The sequence below is a fragment of the Trichosurus vulpecula genome, chromosome 1 (assembly GCF_011100635.1).
Source record: "Trichosurus vulpecula isolate mTriVul1 chromosome 1, mTriVul1.pri, whole genome shotgun sequence".
Classification (NCBI taxonomy): domain Eukaryota; kingdom Metazoa; phylum Chordata; class Mammalia; order Diprotodontia; family Phalangeridae; genus Trichosurus; species Trichosurus vulpecula.
In genome coordinates this window covers 447,006,454-447,020,201 of record NC_050573.1, presented here as the reverse complement: position 1 = coordinate 447,020,201, position 13,748 = coordinate 447,006,454, and the positions used below count along the sequence as shown (strand labels likewise).

At 39.3% G+C, this 13,748-nt stretch overlaps 1 protein-coding gene across 1 annotated transcript in view; it reads left to right on the top strand.

Moving 5' to 3' along the window:
* The first annotated feature begins 737 nt into the window (after positions 1–737).
* Positions 738–13,748, top strand: part of MARVELD2 (MARVEL domain containing 2) — a 28,888-nt gene continuing 15,877 nt past the window's right edge. Inside the window, exons 1-3 of the mRNA XM_036741365.1 lie at positions 738–814; positions 3,664–4,806; positions 7,788–7,823. Coding sequence (XP_036597260.1) covers positions 3,679–4,806; positions 7,788–7,823 — 1,164 coding nt within the window. The 5' untranslated portion in view covers positions 738–814; positions 3,664–3,678. The remainder of the gene's footprint in view (positions 815–3,663; positions 4,807–7,787; positions 7,824–13,748) is intronic.

The window sequence follows — 13,748 nt, the reverse complement described above, 5'->3', positions numbered from 1 at the left end:
TTTTCTTTGTTTTCTTTTACCTGTCCATATTTTTATAAATGTTTAAAACGTGAAAACCTATGTTATATGATTTTTTGATAAATTATGCAAATATCTACTTAAATGTATCAAATATTTTTTAACAAAAACATTAAATGCTTTTTATTTCATCAATATTTACGATTTCGCTGGCACTGACTTATCACGTATTTCGTTTTTGGCAAGTTTTCCCGATTTTTGAAAGCTGTATACAAATGTGAGGGAAAGGAGCGGAACCCTGTGGCTCCGGGCGGGACGCCCCAAATTCCCTGCCTTGTGGACTACCCTGAGCGGTTTCCGCGGGGGAGGGTTGGGAAGGGGGGCGTTTCTGCCCTTTGATGCTCCCCGGCAAACCTAGGGGACAGCGTCCCGGGGCCGCGTTAGTGACTTCCCAGCAGCCCCTTAGGTTTCCTGGACCCCGGGGCCGGGTGGGCTCCAGGCGCCTTGCTCCGATAACACTGGGAGCAGAGCGAACAAGAAGCCCCACCTGCACCGCAGCACTTCCGGCCTGGCGGAGAAGGACGTATGCCTTCTGGCCCCGCCCCGGGAACCTTGCTCCCGGTTTCTGGTCCCGTCCCCCCCCCCTCCCCGCACAGGTGAGTTTCTAGTAGGAGAGGGTGAAACTAGTGGGTCACATGACCCCGGAGAGGCCCTGGGGGAGGCCGGGGGGCGGGAGAGACGCGCGGGTGGGGCGGCCAGGTGTGTGCGCTGTGTAGGACCGGCACCGGACCGGGACTGGCGCTCTGTACCCCCTGCCGCCGCCCGCTGGTCCCGGAGCCGCGAAGCAGCCTGCCCGGTAAGTGAGGGAGCCTACCGGGGGCCAGGGCGGGGGTTCGAGCAGAACTTGGAGAGAAAGGGCCTATTGGCGGGTTAGCGGAGGGGAGGGGAGGGGAGGGGCTCCGCGAGTCCCCGAGGGAAGGAGCAGAGCTGCTCCGGAGGCGAGGGGGGGCCGGCCGAGCCAGGCAGGAGCCGAAGCGCTCCATCCTGAAGCGGGCCGTGCAGGAGCCGGAGCGTGCCAGTCCTGGAGCGGGCACGGGCAGAGCCCCGCGTTTGCCCCCGGACCTCCTCCAGCTGGGCAGGGTCGCTCAGGAGTTTCGCTGTCTCCCGCGTGGGGAACCCCGGCCCCGACATAGTTAAAAGTTACTTTCAGGTGCAGGTTAATGAAAATCCCAGGGTTGCTTTAAAAGCCAAGGCAGCCCCCAGACCCGCTGCCCCTCTGGGCATGAGGAAGCTGGACGGAGGGTTCGGCAGAAATGAAATTCTGTATTAGGACACACCTGCCCAGGAAGCCTACTATTTCTAAGCCTTCAGGGTCACTTAGCTATTTTGTAATAGAGTCGGCGTGATGTAATGGAAAGAGCCCCGTGGGAGGCATAGGACTTGGGCACGAATCCCATCTTGTCCGCTGCCGAGCTGTGTGACCTTAGGCGAGTCACTCTGGGATTCGAGTGCCTCATGCGTAAAAAGAGGTGACTGAGACTTTTTGGTTTCGGGACCACTTTACAGGTCCTCAAATGCTTTTGTTGTTTATTGATATTTACAGTTTTAAGAATTAAAACGGCTTAGTATTATTATGAAAATAGTTTTGACTTAACAGACCCCCTGAAAGGGTCTCAGGATGTCCTCCGACTTGCAGAAGCGCCTGACTAGATAACCTCTAAGGAAGGTCCGTGCTGGCCCTACAACCTTGAACTTTTGAGGCCAGAAACTTCAAAATATGTTGTCCTTGAACATAGAGATATTGAAAAATCAGAGGTATTTCCCATTGACCAACAAACCATCCGGCTATATTTAAACGAATCTGTGGGTCTGTCTTTGTTATTTTGGAGGAAGGAGGCAGCCTTTAATGTGAGATTAGCAAGTCATCATGCACTTACCCATCACTATTACACATAGACAAATTTCACTTTCAGAGAAGAAGGTGAACACGTGGAGAACCAAACAAAAAACCCAAGCCAGTTTCTCTTGGGTGGTGAGCCTGTTAAAAACACTGAACTGCAAGCTTGAATCAAAATAAAAAACCATTCAGCTGGAACACCAGAATAGTCCCTGAACCAAACTTCAGTGGAATCAGGGTATCACTTATTTAGAGCCCTTAGAAAATGAATGGGGTACACACACATTTAAGAAATCCATTAGCATCTCCACTACTTATTAAAATGAAAATGTCCAGATTAATCATTTAATTTGCCATTTCCACTTTTCTCCAAATCCCAATGACTTAAACTGGTCCCTTCTCTTCTCTGGGCCTCCTTTTCCCCTCTGTAAAATGAGTGGATTAAAGCAGATGATACCTCAAGATCCTTCTACCTCCAATACTTTTTATATTAATTCTAGTGAGATGTTATTGGCAAGACAACCTGCTACTAAAGAACCAGATGCATGGGTGAAAGTGAGTAGTAACCCCTTTGGTTTAGGAAAAGCATAACAGCAAATATTGAGTCACTGACCCATTATGCCTTTCTTGGGAGTTTAAAATTGTTAAGCTCTATGAGCCTGATTGTAATCTTTGTGAATTGCACAGTGACTAATGGCACAAATCTCTTATGCCTTCACAAATAATTTGCTGATTTTTGAGAGGGGAAAACTGAACTGTTTTCCCCTAGGTATTATTTTGGCAAACTGTTTCCTCCTCCTGAACATGGGTCCACGTGATTAATTTCAATTAAGAAATTTACTTTAAAAAAATCCACTTTATAACTTTGATGGCAACTTGCAAACAAAGAACTTAAATTCTGATTTTGTGAATTCTTTCAGTTGATTCCTGACTTGCATTTTCCAGGCTTGGGTAGAGGGCTGAAGGGCTATTCTTGAAGATCAACCAAAAGCTCTTATGAAAATAATGCATTTTGTGAGGTGGTGTTCCCTTTTCCTAGTTAAACACGACCCCATTATTCTAACCTTCAGGCCAGGGAGGAAGTTTATATTTTTAAAATTGGGTAATTTTGATTGGTGTGCTTTTTTATGTTTTTTAATTGTTACCTTTTTTGTTCTGAGGTGATTTGTCACCAAGGATTCAGTTTTGAAAATCTGAAGTGTCCTTATCTTTCATGTTTTATACTGAACAGTTATGCTGAGCTGGCTTTTTTTTTTTAATTCCAAACCTGTGATTTTATCAAGGTAGGTAGATCCCCTAATTAGCTTTCCTAATTAAGACAAAATTGATTCCGTGTACTATGAATAGCCTCCCAGTTTGATTGCAAGGAAATGTGAGCCACCTGAAAAGAGTAATGTTTCCTGACTCATCAAATTACTGATATAATCATACTCCCAATATTTTGCTTCAGCATCTGAGAACAGGAGTTTGTGGATTCTTTTGCAAATAGTATTTAAGGCTCATCTGAGAAAGGTTATTTTCATTTCTTACAAAAATGCCTAGATTTTTTTTTAAAAATTGTTTTACAGAGAACACATATATTTTGAAACTTAGAACTAGTTTTAAAATTTGGGGATTAAATTTGCATCTCAGGCTATCTCTGTTTAATAGAATTGCCAAACATTCAATTCTGATAATGAGACATTTCAGTTTTGATCCTCACAATATGAACAGAAAGAGAATTTTGGCTACTACTTGTTTAAGAGGAAGGGATAACCTGAAGGAGACTATAACTATGCATAATATGTACCTTTAATTTTCTGAAATAGGAGTAAGAATCACAAATGTCGTCAAATGGCGTGGTGTCTGAGAGATCTAGTAACCCAGGCAGGGTTTATGATGATGCTCCAGCATATCAAGATGGTACAATGAGGACACTTGAGAGTCTTAGAGACAGTGAATTAGCTGTGAGTGCAGATCCTTTGCCGCCTCCACCTCTCCCCTTACAGCCACCATTTGGCCCAGCTTTTAATTCAAGTGACCCGGAAGAACCAGTTCTAGCTCCAGATATCAAACCCGTAAGGAGGTTTGTTCCAGACTCTTGGAAGAACTTCTTCAAAGGGAAAAGGAATGATTCAGAATGGGACAGGCCTGCATCTGACATTCGGTATATTTCCGATGGTGTTGAGTGTTCCCCACCAGCCTCACCAGGAAGATCAAATTACCCCAGTGACCATAAAGATACGTACAAAGAGTCCAGTGGGACTTACAGTTTACGGAAAGAGACCGAAGCGTTTCTCCCTCAGGATTCATATGGATCCCTAGGACGACACACGCAAACAGCCCTGACTTACAGCGAGAAGGTGGAAGAGTACAACCAGAGATACTCCTACATGAAGTCATGGGCAGGACTGCTGAGAATCCTCGGTGTTGTGGAGCTGCTTTTAGGGGCGGGTGTCTTTGCCTGCGTCACAGCCTATATACATAAAGATAATGAGTGGTATAACCTCTTTGGATATTCACAGCCGTATGGCAGTAGCCTGGGCAGCATGTATGGAGGATACTACTACAGTGGCCCCAAAACCCCCTTTGTACTTGTTGTTGCTGGGCTAGCTTGGATCACAACCGTCATTGTTCTAGTTCTCGGCATGTCCATGTACTATCGAACCATCCTTTTGGACTCTAGCTGGTGGCCCTTAACTGAGTTTGGAATTAACGTCGCCCTCTTCATTTTGTATATGTCTGCAGCCATAGTCTATGTCAACGACACCAACCGGGGTGGACTCTGCTATTACCCTTTATTTAACACACCAATAAATGCATCGTTTTGCCGCGTAGAAGGAGGACAGATAGCGGCGATGATATTTTTGTTCGTCACGATGATCGTTTATCTCATTGGTGCTATAGTTTGTCTAAAATTATGGAGGCATGAAGCGGCGAGGAGACACAGAGAGTATATGGAGCAGCAGAGGGTAAGTAATAAAGCTGTTACGTGATGAACCTGATCATATTAATCCTTTATTTGTTGCCTTTTGTGTTTCAGTTATCAGTAAATATTCCCATGCCAAGATATCTACTTCTTAGTTCCTTATTGTCCTACAGGGCAGGCAGAAGGAATAAATCCGTTAATGTAGAGAAAGACATTTTTGTGTTCTAGAGTGTAGAAATCCTTCTATTGATATGTCATGGCATTCCTTTTTATTCCATTCTTGCATTTGAACATTGAACCACTGTGAAAGTGGGCAGCGGTTCTTAATATATTGTCTTCTAAATCATTATATTTGTTGATATTTGAGGGGAATTTGAGGTTGCTAACTAAATGGATTATATGACCTTTGAGATTCCTTCCAGGTTTAAATCTATAAACCTATGATCTTATTTGTGAATTACTAACATCAAATTCTTAAGAATACTGCTAAATAATTCATATTAAGACATCTTTTTTTCTGTTCATGGAGTTAAATCAAAGTACATAGATGTGCTGCTATAGTTTGCTAAGTTGTTGGATAACTAAGATTCCATGAAACAGTGTATTTACTGAAATAATACTGGAGCTGATGCATCTAAAATTTCTTAGAAATGTGTTTTTTTTAAATTACTCAACTAGCTGCTTCCATATATCAAGACATTGAGAAAATATCTGCTAGGGCACTCTGGAAGGCCTTTTTTTGAAAACAGAAAATTAACATTTAGCAAAATTCTTTGTTGAAATTACTTTAAATGAACCATAGTAAAAATATTAAGGATTATACTTTTATAAACTCCATTTTAAACTGAAACCAGTTGGTGTTTTTCTTTCTTACTCTAAGGAAATGTGTTTAGTGGAATTTCCTGTGCCAACGAAAGAGTCAGTATTTATCTTCATTTCAATCAGCCACCAAAGCATGGATTCTGTTTCTACCACACTAAGATGTCATGGACAACTTTATAAAACTGCATGCAGTATAGTGTGGCTAGACCTACACTACACCTGATCAAGTGAAAATTGATACCTATGATGTAATCACTAACTTAAACTAGCATAGATATCTTAGTTTGCTTTGCAACTTGATCTAAAAAAAATTTTTGAATAATTTGAAAATAATCACTGTGTCTAACATGAGGAACCACAGAATACATTTTCTTTTCTAAGTCTTCTGCTTAAGTTATCAGTACAGAATTCAAGGCTTAGGCTCCTAGGTCCTGGCAGGGCTTGAACTCACTTTGTGCTTTCTCCCAAAAAAAGTGTCGTTACCTTTATTCTTTATATTGACTCACCGAGCTGGAAGATAAAATCTGTTTTATCAAAGGTATCTGCTGATAAGATAAAATCTTCATTTTATTAGTAGGGAAGTGGAAACACAAAGAGAAGGATCTTGCCCAAAGTCACACAGGTAGTAGAACCGGAACTGTAATCCATGTTTCAGGACTACTGGTGAAGCGTGGGATCCACTGTACTAAGCAGCCTTAGAATTAGCCTCACCCTGACGTTTGTGTTCGTGTGTATAAGGAGTGATCTGAGGATTTTTTTTTCTGTTGACTCCTTGTACAATTTAGACGAACTCCTAATTATTCAAAGTGATGGAAGCCAACAATAGCATTGAATGTTGAAGTCTGTAGTTAATCCCCAAAAAACCTCAGTTCAGCTCTTCCTGTCAGTATCCCCAATTTCCCAACTGAGCTAAATTATTCAAAGTAAATATTTTCCTAATGTAGCCAGAAAGTTGTGTTTTCAAATCTTAGGATAGAAATTGAGTGTCAGTGTCTTCCTAAGAATTTACTTGATTTTTATAAATCAAAAAGAAGATCATAGGATCATAGATTTATGGCAGGAAAGAACCTCAGAGGGCATATAGTCAATTTGGTTAGCAGTCTCAGCTAAGTATCAATAGATTCTGTCATTTTCACTTTAAACATCAGACAGACACAATGGTTCAGAGGACAAACAACATAGTGGGAACTTCCTCTTACTGCCCCTACCAGCTTTCTCTTCAGCAGTTATGAAATGCCAAAAGGTAAAAAAAGGTACTTGGTTCATTTATTCAAATTTCCAGCAAACATTTTAATAAATATATTTTACTGTGTACAGAGCAATCCCTTAGGAGTTGAAGAGACAGGAAGATACATTTTTAATTTTTTAAAAATAATATTTTATTTTCCCCCAATTAAATTGTAAAGTCAATTTTTAACATTCGTTTTTCAGAAATTTTGAGTTCCAAATTTTCTCTCAGGACATAGGCCCTATGCTCAAGCAATATACAGTCTAACAGAAACTTCTGCCCTGGGTCCCTGCTATCCTAATGGGTGACTGCCTCTCCTTGACCAAAATTTTAGAAAAACTCCAGCCATCATACTTTTTACTTCATTCGCTTGTCTCAGACCATCTCCTCCACAGCCTCACTGCTACTGACCACTACTCTTTTTCCAGTTATGAAACCATGATCAGATCCACTCTGTTCTTGTTCCTGAATGGAGTGTATCAGTCTACTTCCCCATGGCCCTACTCACTCTATCTGTAACTTTCCAGGACAAAAGAGCCTGGGTTGCATTCCCCTGTTTGAGTTTCTTCCCATTAGAAGGTAAGCTCTCTGTGGACAGGGACTATCTTTGCTTTTGTGTTTGTGTCCCCAGGAATTAGCCTATAATAAATACCTAATAAATGCCTTTTAAAATTTATAGTAGTTAGAGAATCCATGAACTGGATCAGAGGTATCAAACTCAAGCCTAATTCACCCCTCCTAGTTCATAGGCAACCAAATTAAAGTGTAATTGGGAAATAATTAACAAAATAAATAAAAATACAATATATCATAGATAATGTTAAGTTGTGTTTAAGTCTGTATGCAGCTATGGGGATCCATTTCTACTTGAATTTGACACCACTGAACTAGATTGGAAGTTAAGCCCTGAATAAATATTATAGAGAATATCTTCCCATTATTTTAGAAAATTATTTTTGCTCTTTTCCTTTCAGATAAGTGAACCCTGTATTGCATCTAAAAGAACAACGGTAAGAATAGTTAATAACTTTTATTTCATACCTTATGTCAAAAGTAGAGGAGGTATACAATATGCTGTTTTTAAAAATTATGATCTTATCTCCTGCATGATACTACTGAAGTCTTTTATATTCTCAATCCTTTCAATAACATGGATTCTCAACTTTTTTTAAATGCAAAAATGAATTAACTTCAGTTCATTATGCTTGAAAAGTGAATCAATTTAGGCCTAAGGGAATTAAAAGGCGAGAAAAGTGTTACCTGTATTCTTTATGTGTTTAAGAGAATTTTGCTGTCATAAAAGTGGCTCCATTAGTATCATTTGACCTTGTCAGATACCTTGTTGAAATCAAGTTCAACAGAAATCTTATTGAAATCACCATGACTAAGGCATTCCCTCCAATCACAATCCAGAGATCTTATCTGAAAAGGAAACTATTTGTTTTTCCTGAAGCCCTCCTGGTTTCTGTTGCTCCCTGCATCCTCTTCTATGAGTTTAACAATCTATTATTTTTCCAGGACTCAAAATCAGATTCCAAAGTCCACCTTTTCCCCATTCTTAAAACTGGGCCATCTCTACTCTTGTAACACTTTCTTATTCTTCATGATTCCTCAAAGATAGTGTTTCTGTAATCACCTCTACTGGAGCAAATGAAATAATATTTGTAAAGTGCTTAGGACACCACCTAGGACGTAGTGGGAACCTAATAAATGCCTCTTTCTTTCTTTCTTTGAAAAATGCTTGTTTCTTCCTTTCTTCTTGCAAGTTCTTTTAATAGTCAAGGGATTCATTTAGGTCTAGAAACTTAAACTCACTTTTGAAATTTTTTAAAATCAAAAAAAATTTTTAAGCATTTATTTTGAGTTCCGAATTCTCTCTCTCTCCCGCTCATTGAGAAGGCAAGCAAATATAATATCCATTATTCATGAAACCTAAGCTCATTCAAAGAATTTTAGTTACTCTTTTAGAGAGGAAACAGTGCATGGAGACCTGACCTCTGTGTCAGGAAAACCTGGTTTCAAGCTCTGCCTCTGACTCATGCTGGTGTACTGAGTAATCACTTAGTCTGTCCCTGCTCCAGTCAGCTTTCTAAGATAAGGCTTCGTCTGAGCATGAAAAGGTAAACAAGAAAGAGAATTCATAAGGGACTTAACTAAAGTTGAACTGTTCTGTTTACGTTCCTACATGGAAAGATGATGTGTGTAATTCATGAGACCTATCTCAGTATTAGAGTAGTTGAAGGGAATATAGATATATATAGACAGAGAGCATAGAGTGAGTTGAATATGAAGGGATGATATTTAAAAAAAAAAACAACTAAAGGGTGAGAGAGGAATATATTGAGAGAGGGAGAAAGGGAGAGATAGAATGGGGTAAATTATCTCACATAAAAGTGGCAAGAAAAAGCAGTTCTGTTGTAAGGGAAGCGGGGCAGGTGAGGGGGAATGAATGAATCTTGCTCTCAGTGGATTCAACTTGAGGAGGGAATAACATACTCAATTGGGTATCTTACTCCACAGGAAAGTTGGGGGAAGGGGATAAGAGAGGGGGGCTGATAGAAGGGAGGGTAGATAGGGGGAGGAGGTAATCAAAAGCAAACACTTTTGAAAAGGGACAAGGTCAAGGGAGAAAATTGAATAAAGGGAGACAGGATAGGATGGAAGGAAATATAGTTAGCCTTTCACAATGTGAGTATTGTGGAAGTGTTTTACGTAATGATACATTTGTGACCTGTGTTGAATTGCTTGTCTTCCTAGGGAGGGTGGGTGGGAAGGGAAGAGGGGAGAGAATTTGGAACTCAAAGTTTTAAAAGCAGATGCTCAAAAAAAAAGTTGTTTTTACATGCATCTGCGAAACAAGATATATGGAAAATGGGGCATAGAAATCTATCCTACCCTACAAGAAAGTAAGGGGAAAGGGGATAAAGGAGGGGAATGGGGTGACAGAAGGGAGGGCTGACTGGGGAATGAGGCAATCAGAATATATGCCATCTTGAAATGGGAGGGGGAGGGTAGAAATGGGGAGAAAATTTGTAACTCTAAATCTTGTGGAAATCAGTGTTGAAAACGAAAATATTAAATGAAAATGATAAAATTCAAAAAAAAAAAGATAAGGCTTCTTCTGGCTTCACCTTTTGTTTGTTGTGGACCCCTGGATTCCTTTTCAGGACAATGCTTTTAAGTTCATAAAATTCTTAGGAGGATAAAGGAAAACAATCTTATTGAAACAGCTATCAAAATATATTTTTTAAGACAATTTATGGATTCCAGGTTAAAAACCTCTTCTGAAAGAGTATAACTTGCAGGAGAGTTGCTGATCTGTATTGGTATAGGGAATTTCCTCACTGGTTTTTTTCCTCACCCAGCATCAATGAAATCATGGATCTGAGTCAAAGACAAGTACTTTCTTCTTACATTTTTCACCTGCCTTGGGCTTCCATTCCTTTAAAACCATATTTGTCCTACCATTTCCTATTCAGGAAGTGAAGTTCTCTTTCTTTCTGTCAAGGAAAATGAAACAGAAAATTAGGTCTTTTCTCTGTCGTCATTATGCTATCTATGCTCACCCAGGAAAACCTATCCCTTCCTTGTTCTTGGTGCTCCAAACATAACTTTTTTTTAGGGCCCACTCCTCCTTTTATTCTTGGCATATTTTGTAAACCTCAGTTCATTCTTGCCCTTAGCTTTCCCAATATTATTCTCCCCAGTCCAGGCCAACATCTTATATTTGACTTTGGATCCATGCCCCTCCCTCTGTCTTTCATACATCTCCTCCTTTCAAAATTTGATCTCATAAGGAACTATCATGATTTTCTTAGATAGTTACCCTTTTTTCCTACTTCAGGATCATTTCATATCACATCTGAATTTTGTGTTTTAGAACCTCCTGTATCCCTTTGAGAGCCTCTGGCTAAAAGACCTAGCTTTTCTCTGAACTCCTCAAATTCTGCTTTTCTAAAGTCAAAGGTGCCTCCCTGACTAGACCTTCCCTTCCTTCATTGTTATAAATTCCAAGGTATATAGAGTGCTGGGCCTGGAGGCAGGAAAGTCATTTAACCTCTCTCAGTCTTAGTTTCCTGAAGAATTAAATAATAGCACATACTTCCTAGGATAGTTGTAAGGATCAAATGAGATGATGTATGTAAAATGCTTAGCACAGTATTTGGCTTAATAAATGTATTTTATTTTATATAATAAGTTTTTCGAGAAGTTCCTTTCACTTGTACGTTTCCGAGCTCTTCCTTCTTAGAATAAAGTCCAGAATAGCCATTCTTCTTGTTGCTTCCTCTGCTTTCTAAAAGGAAAAAAAGCCAACAAAGCAAGACGCGAATTTATTTATTTAAAGTGCTTTGCTTTTAGCAGCTTGTCTCCACTTAGAATGTGGCCCCTCTGGTATTTCACTTCTGGTATTTGCTGACAAGACTGTATTATGAGGGAGTTGCTAAAGTAAAGAAACACAGTATCAAACTTCCCATCTGTGGTTCAGATCCTGTCCATTTTTTTTGGTGTGCGTTCTAAGCCTTCGTATCTCAAAGTCTGTAGTTCATAAATAGCACCTACCTATAGAGGTCTTGAAGCCATTTTGATTTGCTGGTGTCTGTCTAGACCCATGTTGCACTTGACTTTTCCTAATTAACAGCAAATGAAGAGCACTTGAAAAATGGAACATATATATCTGTAGTTATTTGGGAGACAACACAAGCAAATAAAATCAAAAGTCAAGGAAAATAACCTGCACAAAATATCCTTAATCTTTAAGACCCTCTCAACTATTTTTTTTTTTAAAATACTTTGTTTAGTTAAAAAAAAATCAAATTAACCATCAGCAAGCATTATATGTAATGGGGATAAGCTAGATGCATTCCCAGTAAGATCCAGGGTGAAACAAGAATGTCCATTATCACCCCTGTTATTCAACTTGGTACTAGAAGTTTTAGCTTTAGCATTTAGAGAAGAAAAAGAAATTGAAGGAATTAGAGTAGGCAAAGAAGAAACGAAATTATCACTTTTTGCAGATGATATGATGATTTACTTAGAGAATCCTAGAGATTGAAATAATAACTTCAGCAAAGTTGCAGGATATAAAATAAACCCACATAAATCCTCAGCATTCCTATATATTACTAACAAAGCCCAACAGCAAAAGATAGATAGAGAGATTGCATTTAAAGCTACTGTAGACACTATAAAATGTTTGGGAGTCTACCTGCCAAGACAAACCCAGGGCTTATATGAACACAATTAAAAAACCCTTCTCACACAAATAAAGTCAGATCTAGTTAAATGGAATAACATCAGTTTATTGTGTTTAGGCCAAGCTAATATAATAAAAATGACAATTTTACCTAAATTTATTTATTCAGTGCCATACCAATTTAACTACCAAAAAATTATTTTACATAGCTGGGTAAAATAATAACAAAATTCATCTGGAAGAACAAAAAGTCCAGAATATCAAGGGAATTACTGAAAAGAAATGCTAGGGAAGGCGGCCTAGTTATACCAGATATCAAAATGTACTATAAAGCAGCAGTCCTCGAAACTACCTGGTACTGGCTAAAAAACAGAGTGGTAGATTAGTGGAATAGGTTAGGTACACAAGACACAAAAGTCGCAAACTATAGCAATCTACTCTTTGATAAACCCAAAGAATCCGGCTTATGGGTTAAGAATTCACTATTTCACAAAAACTGCTTGGAAAATTGGAAAATAGCATGGCAGGAACTGGGCATAGACCCCTATCTTACACCATATACCAAAATAAAGTCAAAATTGGTGCATAATTTAGGAATAAAGGCTGATACTATAAGCAATTTGGGAGAGCAAGGCATAGTTTATCTGTCAGATTTATGGGAAAGGGAAGAATTCATGACCCAACAAGAGACAGAGCATTATGAAATGCAAAATAGATAATTTTGATTATGCTAAACTGAAAAGTTTTTGTATAAACAAAGCCAATGCAACAAAGATTAGGAGGGAAGCAGAAAATTGGGAGATCTTTACAACCAGTGTCTCTGATAAAGGCCTCATACCTAAAATATACAGGGAACTGAGCCAAATTTATAGGAATAAAAGTCATTCCCCAATTGAGAAATGGTTAAAGAATATGAACAGGCAGTTTTAAGAGGAAGAAATTAAAGATATCTATAGGCATATAAAAAAATGCTCTAAATCACTATTGATTAGAGAAATGCAAATCAAACCAACTCTTAGGTACCACATCTCTCCTGTCAGATTGGCTAAAATAACAAAACAGGAAAATGATAAATGCTGGAGAAGATGTGGGGAAAATTGGAATATTAATACATTGTTGGTGGAATTGTGAACAGATCCGCCATTTTGGAGAGCAATTTGGAGCTATGCCCAAAGGGCTATAAAAATGTGCATACCGTTTGACCCAGCAATACCACTCCTCCTAGGGCTATATCCCAAGGAGATCACACAAGTGGGAAAGGGACCTGTATGTTCAAAAATATTTATAGCTGCTCTTTTTGTGGTAGCAAAGAATTGGAAATCAAGGGGATGCCCATCAATTGGGGAATGGCTGAACAAGTTCTGATATAGGAATGTAATGGAATACTATCATGCTATAAGAAATGTGGAGGATACGGACTTCACAGTAATCTGGAAAGACTATGATCTGATGCTAAGTGAGAGGAGCAGAACCAGGAGAACATTATACACAACCACAGACATTGATTCTGTGATGACTAACTTTGACACACCTGGCTCTCCTCAGCAATACAAGGTTCAAAGACAGCTCCAAAGGACTCATGATGGAAAAAGCTGTCCACATCCAGAGAAAGAACTGTGGAATCTGAATGCAGATTGAGGCAAACTATTTGCTCTCTCTCTCTCTCTCTCTCTCTCTCTCTCTCTCTCTCTCTCTCTCTCTCTCTTTTTTTTTTTTTGGTTTTGTTTCTTCTCTCTCATGA